The sequence below is a fragment of the Leptonychotes weddellii genome, unplaced genomic scaffold, assembly GCF_054177405.1.
Source record: "Leptonychotes weddellii isolate Sample4059 unplaced genomic scaffold, ASM5417740v2 HiC_scaffold_3417, whole genome shotgun sequence".
NCBI classification, from domain to species: domain Eukaryota; kingdom Metazoa; phylum Chordata; class Mammalia; order Carnivora; family Phocidae; genus Leptonychotes; species Leptonychotes weddellii.
The window spans coordinates 1-12,579 of NW_027941488.1; the positions used below are offsets into that span (position 1 = coordinate 1).

At 57.1% G+C, this 12,579-nt stretch overlaps 1 protein-coding gene across 4 annotated transcripts; it reads left to right on the top strand.

Moving 5' to 3' along the window:
• Positions 1 to 969: 969 nt before the first annotated feature.
• On the top strand, positions 970 to 11,771 carry TSPAN17 (tetraspanin 17). Of its 4 annotated transcripts, none has more exons than XR_014142239.1 (9): positions 986 to 1,247; positions 4,609 to 4,659; positions 4,749 to 4,895; positions 5,722 to 5,892; positions 7,840 to 7,965; positions 8,598 to 8,645; positions 9,291 to 9,407; positions 9,491 to 9,621; positions 9,663 to 10,174. XR_014142239.1 is itself a non-coding variant. In XM_031018871.2 (9 exons), the coding sequence occupies exons 1-9, from the start codon at positions 1,161 to 1,163 to the stop codon at positions 10,154 to 10,156; spliced, it is 846 nt and encodes a 281-aa protein (XP_030874731.1). In that variant the 5' UTR covers positions 986 to 1,160; the 3' UTR covers positions 10,157 to 11,771. The 4 variants fall into 4 exon arrangements, 2 of the variants coding, with proteins under 2 accessions (XP_081666837.1, XP_030874731.1); XR_014142240.1 differs by having other exon boundaries at positions 9,491 to 9,609; positions 9,650 to 10,174; XM_031018871.2 differs by having other exon boundaries at positions 9,491 to 9,552; positions 10,120 to 11,771.
• Positions 11,772 to 12,579: the final 808 nt, after the last annotated feature.

The following is a 12,579-nucleotide window of genomic DNA, read 5'->3' on the forward strand; positions in this document are numbered from 1 at the left end:
TTCCTCAGCTGTGGCCAGGGGTGTGTGGGCCTTGCTCAGGTCAGGCTGCAGTGGAGGTGGGTAGATAGATGAGGTCCTGGCCCAGGAGTGGAGGACAGCGGCCGTTAGGTCTCCTCATGGTTCTGCTTGAGGTGGATTAGCTGAAAGGTGATGAAGTTTAAGCCTTTTTCTGTTCCTGTTCTAAATAAACACTTTTGAACAAAATTAGAATTATTTTTGAGAGTTCTAAAATTGAGTAAAATTTGAGCCCCCCCAAACCTTAATCTCCGGTCCGGCCTTGAGGGGGCTCATGTGAGACCCCCCTCAGGGCCCAATCAGGCCCAAGCTAGTACGGTGAGAGGGGTAAGACGGAAGGGGACAGGTTTCCACGTCAGAGGGCTTAGAGCCAGGGGGTCGGGTATATGCCCCTGGCAACGCCGCAGTGTCAGGGAGCAGGAGGCGCGTCCCTCACAAGACCCAGCTGTCATCTGGCCTGAATCTGAGCCAGTCTAGGTAGAGATGAATTTCCGTTGAGTGAAAAGCGCATCTGATGCGACTACACTGTAATAAAGCTACCTGCACTTGTGTTAAAAACACCATCCCTATCGCCGTCCCCATCTGCTCATCAGATCAGCAGTTACTCCTCTCCAGGACTGGGCTCCGACAGCAAGGCTGGGGCCTGGGGCGGCGCTGCTACCGAGCCTTGTAGGGTAGGAGTAACTGGGGGTGCTTCGTGCCCGCGACTTGCGGTGCCATCATCAGGCTTCTCAGGCGGGTCCGCAGGACCCTGGGGAGATGTAAGTGGCTGCCGGCGCTCGGGGCGGAGTCAGGCCTAGAGGCGGGGCTCCGGGTCGGGGGCGGGGCCTGCATGGGGGCGGGGCCCGGAGGACCTAGACTCAGGCCTAGAGGCGGGGCTCCAAGGGGACAGAGTAGGGCAGGGGCGGAGTCAGGCCTAGAGGCGGCGGGGCTCCGACGGGACTGCGCGGGCGGGTAGCTGGGCGGTCGGGTCGCTGGGGGCGGTCCCCGGGGGGCGGGCGGGGCCCGACCGGCGCTCTGTGTGGCCGCGGCCATGAAGCCGCAGCCGCCGGGCTAGGCCCCGGGCGGCTCTAGCCCAGGGTGGCCCGTGGAGGGCCGAGCCCAGCCCCGGCTCCGGTTCCCGGGCCGGCGGGCGGCTGCTCACCATGCCGGGCAAACACCAGCACTTCCAGGAACCCGAAGTCGGCTGCTGCGGGAAATACTTCCTGTTTGGCTTCAACATTGTCTTCTGGGTGAGAGCGGAGTGGGTTCCGGGCCCCGTGCTGGGGGTGTCGGGAGAAGGAGGTTCAGTCCCCTACTTGGTGGGGGGGGGGAACCACTCCCTGCCTTAAGGGCTTGGGACCGTCACCTCCCCCCCCCTTCTTCCCACTCTCACCTCCATACCCACTCCGAGGACCACTCCGGGGAACTACGCGGAGGCCCGGATTGCTGGAGGCGGGCCCCAGGCGCCGCGGGGATAGGTTATGGAGGTGGAGTCTCCCTGTATCTTTCCAAGCCCGGGTGGAGAAAGGGGAGGTGTTTCCTTGAAGGTCCCAGGGACCTATCTCCCGTCCAGCTCCTTTGCTACCCTGGAGTGTGGGGTGTGCGCTGAGCTCCGCCCCTGGTTTAGTCCACAGGGAGGAGTGTCTCCGTGAAGGGAAGGGCCGCAACCCCTTGCCTAGCCTTAAGCTCCTGCAAGGAGGGTAGGTCAATCTGCTCCTTACTGAGAGCTTGCGGGCTGGGAGGGCCAATAGCTCTAGTTCTCTGCTGGGGAGAGGAGACGTCGTGAGCTGGCCCTGGGATAACAGAATTCAACATTCCACAGCTGACAAAACCGAGGCTTCAGGGCGGTGCAGCCCCTGCCAGAGAAGGGAGCTGCTAGTGCCCCTCCCAGGGTGGCATGTGCCCCTGGGCCCTGCCAAGTCATCTTTCCCTTCTCCCTCCCCCATCCCATCTTTCTAAGGCTACTTGCTGCCTCTGCAGTCTCTGTTCCTGCTGCCTTCAGTCAAAATACCAGGCCCATTCAGTTTGTTCAACAAGACTCTGGCACTGCCCTCTACCCATGTGCTAACCATGAAGTCACCTGTATGTGGTGGGCCTTTTGGCTCCAGCAACAGGCAGCTCTCAAGGGTGTGGGCAACGTGCAGAGAGTACTGGTGGGGATGTCTGGAGGCCTGGGTGTAGCAAGCCTAGCTTTGAGACTTCTCTCTGGGCCTTGGCCTCCTTTCCTGGGAGGGGTGATGATAAAGCCCACCCCTCAGGGTTGTTAGGCAGATTAAATGAATTCTAACTTGTATTCGCACAGCTACTTTGTTATTTATTATCTACATTTTATGGATGAGGGAATAGGCACAGAGAAGTCAAGTCATTTAATCTAGAGTCACAAGGCCAGTTAAGTGCAGAGTCAAGGTACATACCAGTGGGCAGTGGGTGGGGGTGAGGCAGAGCATTGAGTAGAGTGAATCGCTGGATGAACCCCCCTCAAGGGGGACAGGCAAGAGAAACTCAGGATTGTTCCAGGCATGCCCACTTTTGCACGGGAGTGGGGCTGGGGAGCCAGAGCAGGAAAGGCCCCAAGGCTGGGACAGTGTTGGGAGTTTTATGTTGAGAGCCCTGTGAAGCAGTGGGGGTTTCAGTGCTGGGTGGTGGGTCTGTTTTGGCTTTTGTATTGGAGGCAGATCTGTCTGCCTTTGCGGGGAGGGTGGGTGAGGGGCAGAGGGCTTGGAAGTTGGGAGACCAGGGAGGAGGGCTGGGGCAAAAATGGGGGGTGCGGAGTGGGAAGTGAGGAAGGCTCCAGGGGAAGTTATGAGGCTGAATTGACAGGACCCCGCCACTTAGGGGGGCCACGAGGTTTCAGGTTTGGGTCCAGGTGGCCAGAGGGAGGTGCCTATCAAACAGGCCCAGAGATTTTTGTTTGTTTTAATGGAAAGTGGACCCTGGTGTTACACTGCTGAGAACCTTCCAGCGATTAATGCAGTCCAGACTCCTCCAGTGGTCTCCAGCACCCTCTGGGGTCTGGCCCTTCTGCCCTTCAGTCTGTCCCTTGCACCACCATACTGGATCTTACCTCTGGGCTTCTGCCAGTCCCTCCACCTGAAATTTTCTTCTCCTCCATACACTTTTTCATCATTCAGAGCTCAGCTAAAATGTCCCCATTTTCCCTAACAAAAGCATGCCTCCACCGCCCCCAGTCACTCCCCACCGCATCACTCTGTTTGCTTTTCTTTAAATGATCTGTTGGTATCTGAAATTACTTTGCTCACTATGGATTTCCCCCACTGGAGTGTAAACTCCTTGAGGGCAGAGAGCTCATTTGTCCTATTTGCTGATGTATTCCCAGTGCATGGAACTGAGCCTGGGACATGGAGGTTTTTGCAGCAGGCAAGTGGACCTAGCCGCTTGGAGCCAGGGAGAGGTTGAGGGGGAGGTCCGGGAGATGCCAGTGTCTGGTGGTGTGGAAATGAATATGGAGGAGGAAGAAGGGCAGAAGGCTGAAGGTGGAACGTGGTGGGGTTGGTGGCCATGTGCGTAGGGAGGTGAAGCAGTGCATCCTGGGAGGGAGGCTGAGAAAGGGTGGAGGGAGGAATGGTGTTGAGTTGACCACGGAGGGGTTCAGAAAGGAGAAAGTAGTGGTCAGTTGCCTGTCTAAAGGCCATGGGTGGGTCAAGTGGGATGAAGCAGAAGTGATGTTTGCTTTCACATCCCAGATCTAGTGTGGGGGGAGGGAGGGAAAGAGATTTTTAGAGAAGACTACTGCAGTGGGAGGAGCCTGGAGTCAGAGAGAGGAAGGCGTTAAAAGTGGGTGGTCGTGGTGGAATGGACTGGAATTGGTGGGGGGAAGGGAAGGAGCCTGTGAAAACAGGTGGGTGGGGAAGGTGTGAAGAGGTGGGGTCATGGCCTTCTGCTGGGGCATGAGGGGCACTCTCCGTCTGAGACTGGATATCCAGGGACCTGCCCAGGCTCAGGCATATGGCCTGGACATCAGGACTCTTCCCAGTAAGGAATTGAGGCAGGATGGTGGGTGGTGCTTAGAAGGTCCAGGCAGGAAAAAAAAAAAAAAAAAAAAAGAAGGTCCAGGCAGAACTGTGGCCAGCTGTTTTCAAGGGCAGAGCTACCGGCCCAGATGGGGGTTGCTCAACTGGATCCCGCTTACATCAGGATTCCTTGTCATTCAGGGGTCTTTGCTTGTGAGCTTTGAAAACAGAACAGAGTGGGGCGGCCATCACAGAGTTGCAGGGCACCACGATGGCCAGATTGGGAGGAGGCAGAAAGGAGGCTAGGAGCCCAGAACCGAGAACAGGCTTGGTGGGAGGAGAGGCTCAGGACAGTGCTGTTGGTTCTGCTTGGCAGGGGTGTCCCAGCCACCCTCTGCTGCAGTACTGAGTTCCGGGAAGGGCTAGGGTGGGTTCAATCCTCCAGGCTGTGTTTTGTGGGGGAGAACTGAAATGTGTTCTGGGGGAGGTAGAAAGGACCGTGGACCCCATTTATAGTCCATTCCCCACCCCCACCCCCCACTTTCCAGAGACCCTGACTGCTAGAGGGGGAGGGGCTCTCCTGGGGGGGGGGAAGGATGCTGACACTCCAACCTTTAGCTCTTTGCTGCTCCTTCTGCAGGTGCTGGGAGCCCTGTTCCTGGCCATTGGCCTCTGGGCCTGGGGTGAGAAGGTAAGGTGGTGGAGTCTGGTGTGGAGCTGCCGTAGGTTGAGGTGGTGGGAGGATCAGCCCGACCACTTGCCTCTGCTCCCCTGGCACAGGGCGTTCTCTCCAATATCTCGGCGCTCACAGATCTGGGAGGCCTCGACCCCGTGTGGCTCTTTGTAGTGGTTGGAGGCATCATGTCGGTGCTGGGCTTTGCCGGCTGCATCGGGGCCCTCCGGGAGAACACCTTCCTGCTCAAGTTTGTGAGTGCACCCCCACCTAGATCCACTGGGGACCCCAACCTCCTCCCACTGACTTCTTGCATATAGTTGGTACTTAATAATGGGTGGTTTTATTATCGTGTTATTGTAACAATAGTCATCAGAATTGTATTATCTATATTTATAGGATCCTTTCTGTTGTGACTGAAACCCAGTGGCCCAAGCATAAAAGAGTATTTATGGGCTCACTAAGGAAAGCCCAGGGGTATGCTGGGTGCCAGCACATTTCAATCTAGGGGCCACCACAGTGTCACTTGGCCTGGTCTCTCTGTTTCTCGAGTCTGTCCTTCTAGTTGGCTCCATTCCCCCTGGGGTGGAAGGATGCCCGCGAACGGGTGGGGGCTAGCTTCATACTGCCCCTCCGGGAACTCCTAGGAGGCCAAGGCTCTCTCTGCCCAACCAGTGGGCCTGTCCTTTAATTGCATCTCCTTGGTTCAGATTGGCTGTCTCTGGACCAATCCCTGTGGCCCCGGGAGAGGTAGCGCTCTGATTGGTGGGCTCCCGCCGCAGGCCCAGTCCTCTATCAGGAATGGGAAAGGAGGTGGAGATGGTTCTGCCTGAGCCACAGGAGCTGAACACGTACGTGGAGGGTGGTTTCTCAAAGAAAACAGGGTGGTTACCAGGGGAAGCGGAGCGGATGGGTAGGTAAGAACCGCGCTGTCCTTCACCGTCATCAAACAATACTAATAGGAGAGAAGGTGGGGACTCTTGGCTATCTTGGGGTGGGGGTGGTGGGGGGGAGCGCTGCCCTGTGGCATCCCCAGGCCCTGCATCTCTGACGCCCACCATCTGTGTGCCCCCACCCCAGTTCTCAGTATTCCTCGGCCTCATCTTCTTCCTGGAGCTAGCAACAGGGATCCTAGCCTTCGTATTCAAGGACTGGATTCGAGACCAGCTCAATTTCTTCATCAACAACAATGTCAAGGCCTATCGGGACGACATTGACCTCCAGAACCTCATTGACTTTGCTCAGGAATATGTGAGTCCCGTGCCGGCCCGGGCCACCTGCATGAGGCGGTCGCTGGGCAGATGTGTGAGAGAGCACGTTCCGTGTGTTCTGGGACCGTTCCCCTGCCCACGCCCCAGGGAAAAGAGCCAGAAGGCCCCCTGTCTGAGGCGAAGCCAGCTTCTGTGATCCCTGTAGGTCCCCACTGTGCCTAGTTCTGCAGGGACACAGTGTTGGGGAACAGAGGCCAGAGGCTCCAACCTGGCAGCTCCTAGGCCAGGGTTTACAACACTTAAAAGAGAAAATTTGATATAAAAATACAGATTTCCCCTTCTAAGAAACTCTGGACCCATAATATTAGCTGGGGTTACATTGCTGCTGTCCCCTTTGCTGGTATAGGAGCTCTCCGTTTGCCATCGTCTGTGCTGCTCTGTATTTTATTATACTTGTTGGCCCTCTTCTCTCATTTATGTTGTCTGTTTGGCCTCTGAACATATTTGAGTTTGAGACCTCCCCCTCTACAGAAGCTCTGCTCTTTTTTTTTTTTTCAAAGATTTTATTTATTTATTTGACACAGAGAGAGAGATAGCGAGAGCAGGAACACAAGCAGGGGGAGTGGGAGAGGGAGAAGCAGGCTTCCCGCAGAGCAGGGGGCCCTATGTGGGGCTCAATCCCAGGACCCTGGGATCATGACCTGAGCCGAAGGCAGACGCTTAACGACTGAGCCACCCAGGTGCCCCAGAAGCTCTGCTCTTAAATCCTCCTCTACCTAAGCCATGTGAAGAAGCAGTCAGTGAACAGTTCACGAGCTCCCAGACACCTCCCGCCTCACCTTCTCCGCTCACACCCACCTCCACGGTCCCACGTCTTCAGCGCCACCCACCCCGAGTCTGTTGCGGGATCCAGAGATGAACCAGAGCTGGTGCCTGCTTTGAGGAGGTCTCGACTCAGGGCAGAAGCGGACATATAGCCAGGCAGTTAGGATGTGATTGATTTGTTCATTCAAAACAGACTGGTGCAGACTTACTGTGTGCCAGGCCCTGGGCCAGTTCCTGGGAGTTTGTTCAGTGGTGACAAAAGCTGGGGCCTGTCCTTTGGGGGATGGCAGTCTGGGGGCAGAGACAGATGATATGGAAAATGGACAACTGTATGTGCGTGTGTGTCTATAAAAAATAATAAATTGTGCTATGAGCTGAAATGGGGAAGGGTGGAGAAGAGGAAGGCCTTGGAGAAGGAGCGGCGCTGTGGAAGGAGGGGCAGATGTTTCCCGCAGGCGCAGCAGTGCTGAGCAGAGCGGGAGGAGGACGGCAGAGGCAGGCTGTTCGCTGGGACCCATGCACACAGAGCCACACGGCCGTGCCCCGGCCCCTTGGCCCATGGGGGCCCCCCCGTGTCTGCGCTCAGCTGGTCCCTTGAGGGCCAGCTTTCCGTGTCACATGGGTTAAGACCTGTGTTCCCGTGTGCCGCAGTTCACGAGCTTGCTTCAGGGCGGCGTCTAGGGTGGCAGCGCTGGATGTGCTGGGTGGGGTGATGGGGATATTGGGTGCTGCCAGCAACATCGAAGAAGTGGGATGTGATTGCTGTGAGGGTGGCAGGGTTGCTCCTGTCCCTGCAGAGAGGACGAGAGAGGGTCTTCATAAAATCTCTGGGGCAAGTGTGGGGAGACTTGGCACAGACACGGGCTTCAGTGATGCCTCTCCCCATAGGCCTCGGCCTAACACCCACTTCTCAGGGCACCCCTCCCCGGTCCCCCCTGCTCCCACCAACCTGGGCAGGAGCATAGTGCTGCTCTGACGGCTCTCGGCTGAGGTCCAGCCTTTCTGTTGGGGGGTGGCGAGGAGGTGCCCACCTGCCTAGCTGCCTCCAGACCCCCTCCCAGCCCAGCCCTACCCTGTCTTCTGCAGCCTGGGCCTATCTCCAAACTGGATGGGGCTCCTGGGGTGGGCCTGGCTCATCTGGGGCTCTCCTCTCGCCCCTTAGTGGTCTTGCTGCGGAGCCCGAGGGCCTAATGACTGGAACCTCAATATCTATTTCAACTGCACTGACTTGAACCCGAGCCGGGAGCGCTGCGGGGTGCCCTTCTCCTGCTGCGTCAGGGACCCTGCGGTGAGTGGGGCCCGGTGAGGAGGGGCAGGAGCATCACAGTGCACAGGCCAAGTCTGGGGAGAATCCACCAGAGGGCTTGCTGGGCTCGGCCCTGCTCTGGGGGCCTTGGATGCTGGGGGGAGGTCATTTTACGTGGGAGTCCTCCTACTAGGCTGAGGACTTTGTGTCCGTGGGCAGCAGTGGGGCCTGCCAGGGTAGGGGCTGCACCCCTTCAGCAGAACCTGTCTCTTTGATTGCAGCGAGCCAGCTGCCACACCCCTGGGCCACCATTCTGGAGTGGCAGGGCGTGGGGGTTCTCACGCCTTTATGGCTTTCTTTAGAGCAGAAACTTCTCCCAGGGACATCTCTCCCAGCACAGCTCACCTGGGACACTGAGGGCCACGCCTCTTCCCATTCTTACAACACACGGGCAGGCAGGATTCCTAAGCAGGAGGCCGCTCAGGCTGGCGTTTGTGGCTGTGTGTCCTGGCGCCAGGGAAAGAGGTGCGTGGGCCTCAGTGAGCCTCACGTAGGAGTGGTGGGCGTGGCAGAGTCCATGGCTCCATCTGCTTCGCCTGAGAAGCCGGAACCTTTGCAGCGCTGGGCGCCTTGGGCCCCTTCACCAAGTCTCTCATTGGCCTGTTTTTTCTCAGGAAGATGTCCTCAACACCCAGTGTGGCTATGATGTCCGGCTCAAACTGGTGAGAGGGGTGGGGACAGAGTTGGGGGCACTGGGAAGGGAAGGGCAGCCTCCCATAAGCTCCTCTGAAAGTCCTCAGGGATTCTGTGGGGGGAGGGGGTGCTGAGTTCTAGGAGCCATCCAGGCACCTGGGCCTTGGTACTGCCGATCATGGGGGCAGTGGACCCGTGGGCACAGACACGTGTGTGTTTGCTCGTTTCAGTTCTTTATCAGGCACCCACTGGTGCTCACAGCTGGCAATGCCCTAGACGCTGGGGATTCATGCTCAGGAGATAGGCAGACAGAGCCCCTGCTCTCAAGGAGCTCCCACTCCAGTAGAGGGGACAAAGACAGTAAGCTCACAGATAAACACATATGAACAGTAATGTGACAATTTCAGTCAGGAGCTTGGGAGAAAATAAAGTAAGGGAGCTGTTGGGATTGGGGCTGGGTGGTCAGGGAAGGCCTCTTGGAGGAGGGGGCATCTTTTCTGAGACCCTGATGACTAGAAGGAGCGTGTCATGCCAAGGCCTCGTGGCAGAGCTCCATCCAGGCAGCATGTGCCAAGATGTCAGGCCCTGGTGCGGGGATGAGCTTAGCAAACTGGACTGAGAGGAGGCCCGTTGGGGGGCGGGGTGGGCCAAGCCCCTTGCCTGTGTGTCCCCAGGAGCTGGAGCAGCAGGGCTCCATCCACACCAAAGGCTGTGTGGGCCAGTTTGAGAAGTGGCTGCAGGACAACCTGATCGTTGTGGCTGGGGTCTTTGTGGGCATCGCTCTCCTCCAGGTACTGTCCCAGCACAGCATGCCCCCCCCACAGCCCCGCCCTTCCAGCAGACCTTCCCTCACTTTGCCCCCTTTGTCTTACAGATCTTTGGTATCTGCCTGGCCCAGAACCTTGTGAGTGACATCAAGGCAGTGAAGGCCAACTGGTGAGGCTGCCACACTGGCCAAGGCCACCTGCCTGGCCTACCCAGGGACCCCCCCCCTTCCCCTGCCACCTGCCTGGCCTACCCAGGGACCCCCCCACTTCCCCTGCCACTGTACCCGTGATGGGCAAGGCTGCAGGTGTTTCTGCTTGGACCTGAGCTCCATAAGGGGCTTGAGTGTGGGTGTGCCTCTGCCCAGGCTGCCTGTCCTGGAGCCGTGTGCATGGAGGGCGGGTGTGTCTCTATGAGTGTGCACAGGGGGCCACCATCTCGGCTGCTGTTGGGTGGCGGGCTCTCCAGGGGCCTAGGAATGGCACAGTTAAGAGGGTGCCGGCCGGGCGGGGTGGGAGGGGTCTGCCATGTCCCTGCCCAGGCTGGGACACACTTCTCTGTGCATGGCTATTAGGGCAGCCTTGGGGCCTGCTGTTGCCTGGGACACAGCCTCACGCAGCTTCAGAGCTGTCTTCTCAGCTAGCTGGGACCTTGACCCTGCCAGAAGCCCCCTTCGGCCTCAATGTGTCAGACTTTAAAATGGGTCCAAGAATTTTCTCTCCCTCGCTTGCCTCTCAGGATCAAACATGATGATGGCTACAAACTACTCAAATAAACAAAACCTTGAAAACCACTGGCTTACGCCCACCATCTCAGAGGCTCTGTCAGCTGCAGGGCCTCAGCAGTGCTGTCTGCCTGGGGCCCCGGCCTGGACCCACCCTGCCAACGTGTTTTCTTGACCTGGATAGTGTATACATTGAGCCAACCTTTAAAACTTGGTATATTTCACGTAAAAGTCCAGATCCCCAGCATCTTGTGAAGAATGGCCATCTGGCCACAGCGGCTCTTCAGTGGCATTGGCTCCTGGGACGTGCGCTTCCCGCTCTCTGAGGGACCCACCTGGCCTGTTCTGCTCACTTAAGTGCCCTGCCTGCCTGACCCTGTAGGCTGGGAATTGGCCTCCCCCACCTCTGCAAGTTTTTCCCCTGCGAATGCTGCCAGGCTGCTGTGGGCCAAACGTGGATCGAAGCCTGGGAGAGTGAAGAATGGGGAGGCTGGAGCCTGCCTGGAAGAGGCCATAGCCTGGGAAGGGTCCGGTCCTCCTGGGGGCTAAGATGGGTGCCAGCGTGCCCAGGAGAGTGGCTGATGGTTGGGATGGAGATCAGGAAGGTTTTGGGCAAGCAGAAGCTGGAAGCCTGAGCTTGGCACCGGTGGGGGAACCAGGTTTGGAGGCCATTGATGGTTGACTCCTAGGCTCACTTGGAATCTACTTCAGTCTCCCCGGTGGCCTGGAGAGGTGCCTCCTGGCCACTAGAGGGCGCGCCAGCACAGCTTTACCTGGATCTGGCTTTCCTAGGGCAACCCCACCCAGGTACAGCCCTGCGCCTGGTGTGTCCACCCTGCTTACTAGTTCTTTGGGTTTCAGGGAATTTACAGACTTCTCAAGGAGCAAACTGGCTCAGATTTAGGAAGTCTGGCTACTGTTCTCAGATCTGCACAAAGGGGTATGTGTCGAGTGAGCATTTGTGGAAGAAAGGAGACGTTTGGGCTAGTGCACAGATCACCAACTTAGATGCCCTCAGGGCCAGGTGGGTTATAAAAATAAAGGAGGCCTTTGAGTTGTGAGGTCTTTGCAGTGCGACTCTAATTTTTCCCACTATTCCTGGAGATGGGATATGGAGAGACATTGCTTTGTGATATTTTGCATGATTGAGTCTGAGTCGCTAATGGCAACTGGCCTTGAGTGACAATAAGATGTGGTGGGGACTGTGGCAAAGCACAGATTCCCACCTGAAATTGGTGGCTGTCCTTCAGTTGTAGCTAATTGCCGTATTGTAGGTACGGGAATGTAGGTAGGTCTAACGCGAGAAATCTGGAGAAGCCAAAAAGCTAGATTTTTATGTGAAGTATTCCGATTTTTTAGTTGTTGGCAACTAATGAAAAAACATCTTAAACCCTGCTAATCGAACAAAAGGTGTGGGGGCCAGCTGTGGCCCCCCTGCCACCGTAGATCCCTCTGGGACAGTCCCCCATGGAGGCCCTGGGGACTCCACCGTTCAGGAATGCTGGGAGCTGCTGCAGGTGGGCAGGGTGTGGGGCAGGCGCCCAGCATCGTGGCTCACGATGGGCCCATCCAGGTGCAGGCTGGGCGGTGTCCTCGGGTCTCTGAAAGACACGGGCTGTGGGTGGTCTCTACATGCTACAATAAACGCGTCTCACAATATTGTGCACGTACGTGTCATGTGGTTTCTGATTGTAAATGCTTTCACCTTTCATTTTCCCTCAAACCTCCCAACCTTCCTTCCTGACAAGGAAACCGGCTCAGAGGAAGGAGTTGCCCAGAGTGCAGTTGGGATGGGGCCCCCCGGTCTGACCCCTCTTGCTGTCTTGCACTGCACCAATCCTGCCCTTCTGCGGCATCAAGGTGGAACCTAAACACTTGAAGTGCCAGCTCATGAGGGGCAGGAACCTGTCCCAGCCCAGGTGTCCGAACATCTGCTTAGGTGTGCGGAAGTAGAGGAAAGGTCAAGCTCCTGGCCCTTGTGCTGCACTCCTGTGCAGGAGATGCAAAAATAGGTAGGCACAGAAGCATTTGTGTTAGTAATATATGCTCTGAAGAAAGTAAGAGGGATGGCTAGACCGTGACAGTTGGGGTGCCTGGGAGAAGATACCACTTGGTGGGGTGTTAGGAGGGGCTGCCATCTCTGGGAAGCTCAAGGGGAACAGTGTTCTCTAGGTTTGGGTCCCAGTTGCCTTGGAGGCCCTGCCACTGGCATGGATTTGTCATGAAAGAACCTGGGATGCTGAAGAGGTGGGAGTGGGTGAGAGAGAGGCAGAGGGAAGTGAGAGAACCAGAATATATTTGGAGATGGGATAGGTATGACGGGTAGGAATGGTTGTGACCCTGGCTAGGGACCCAGGATTCTCCAAAGCTCAGTTCTGCTATGGGATATCCATCTGTCCATCTTCCATTCACTCACCCATCCACCCACCTGTGCATCGATCCATCCATCCATCCATCCATCCATCCATCCATCC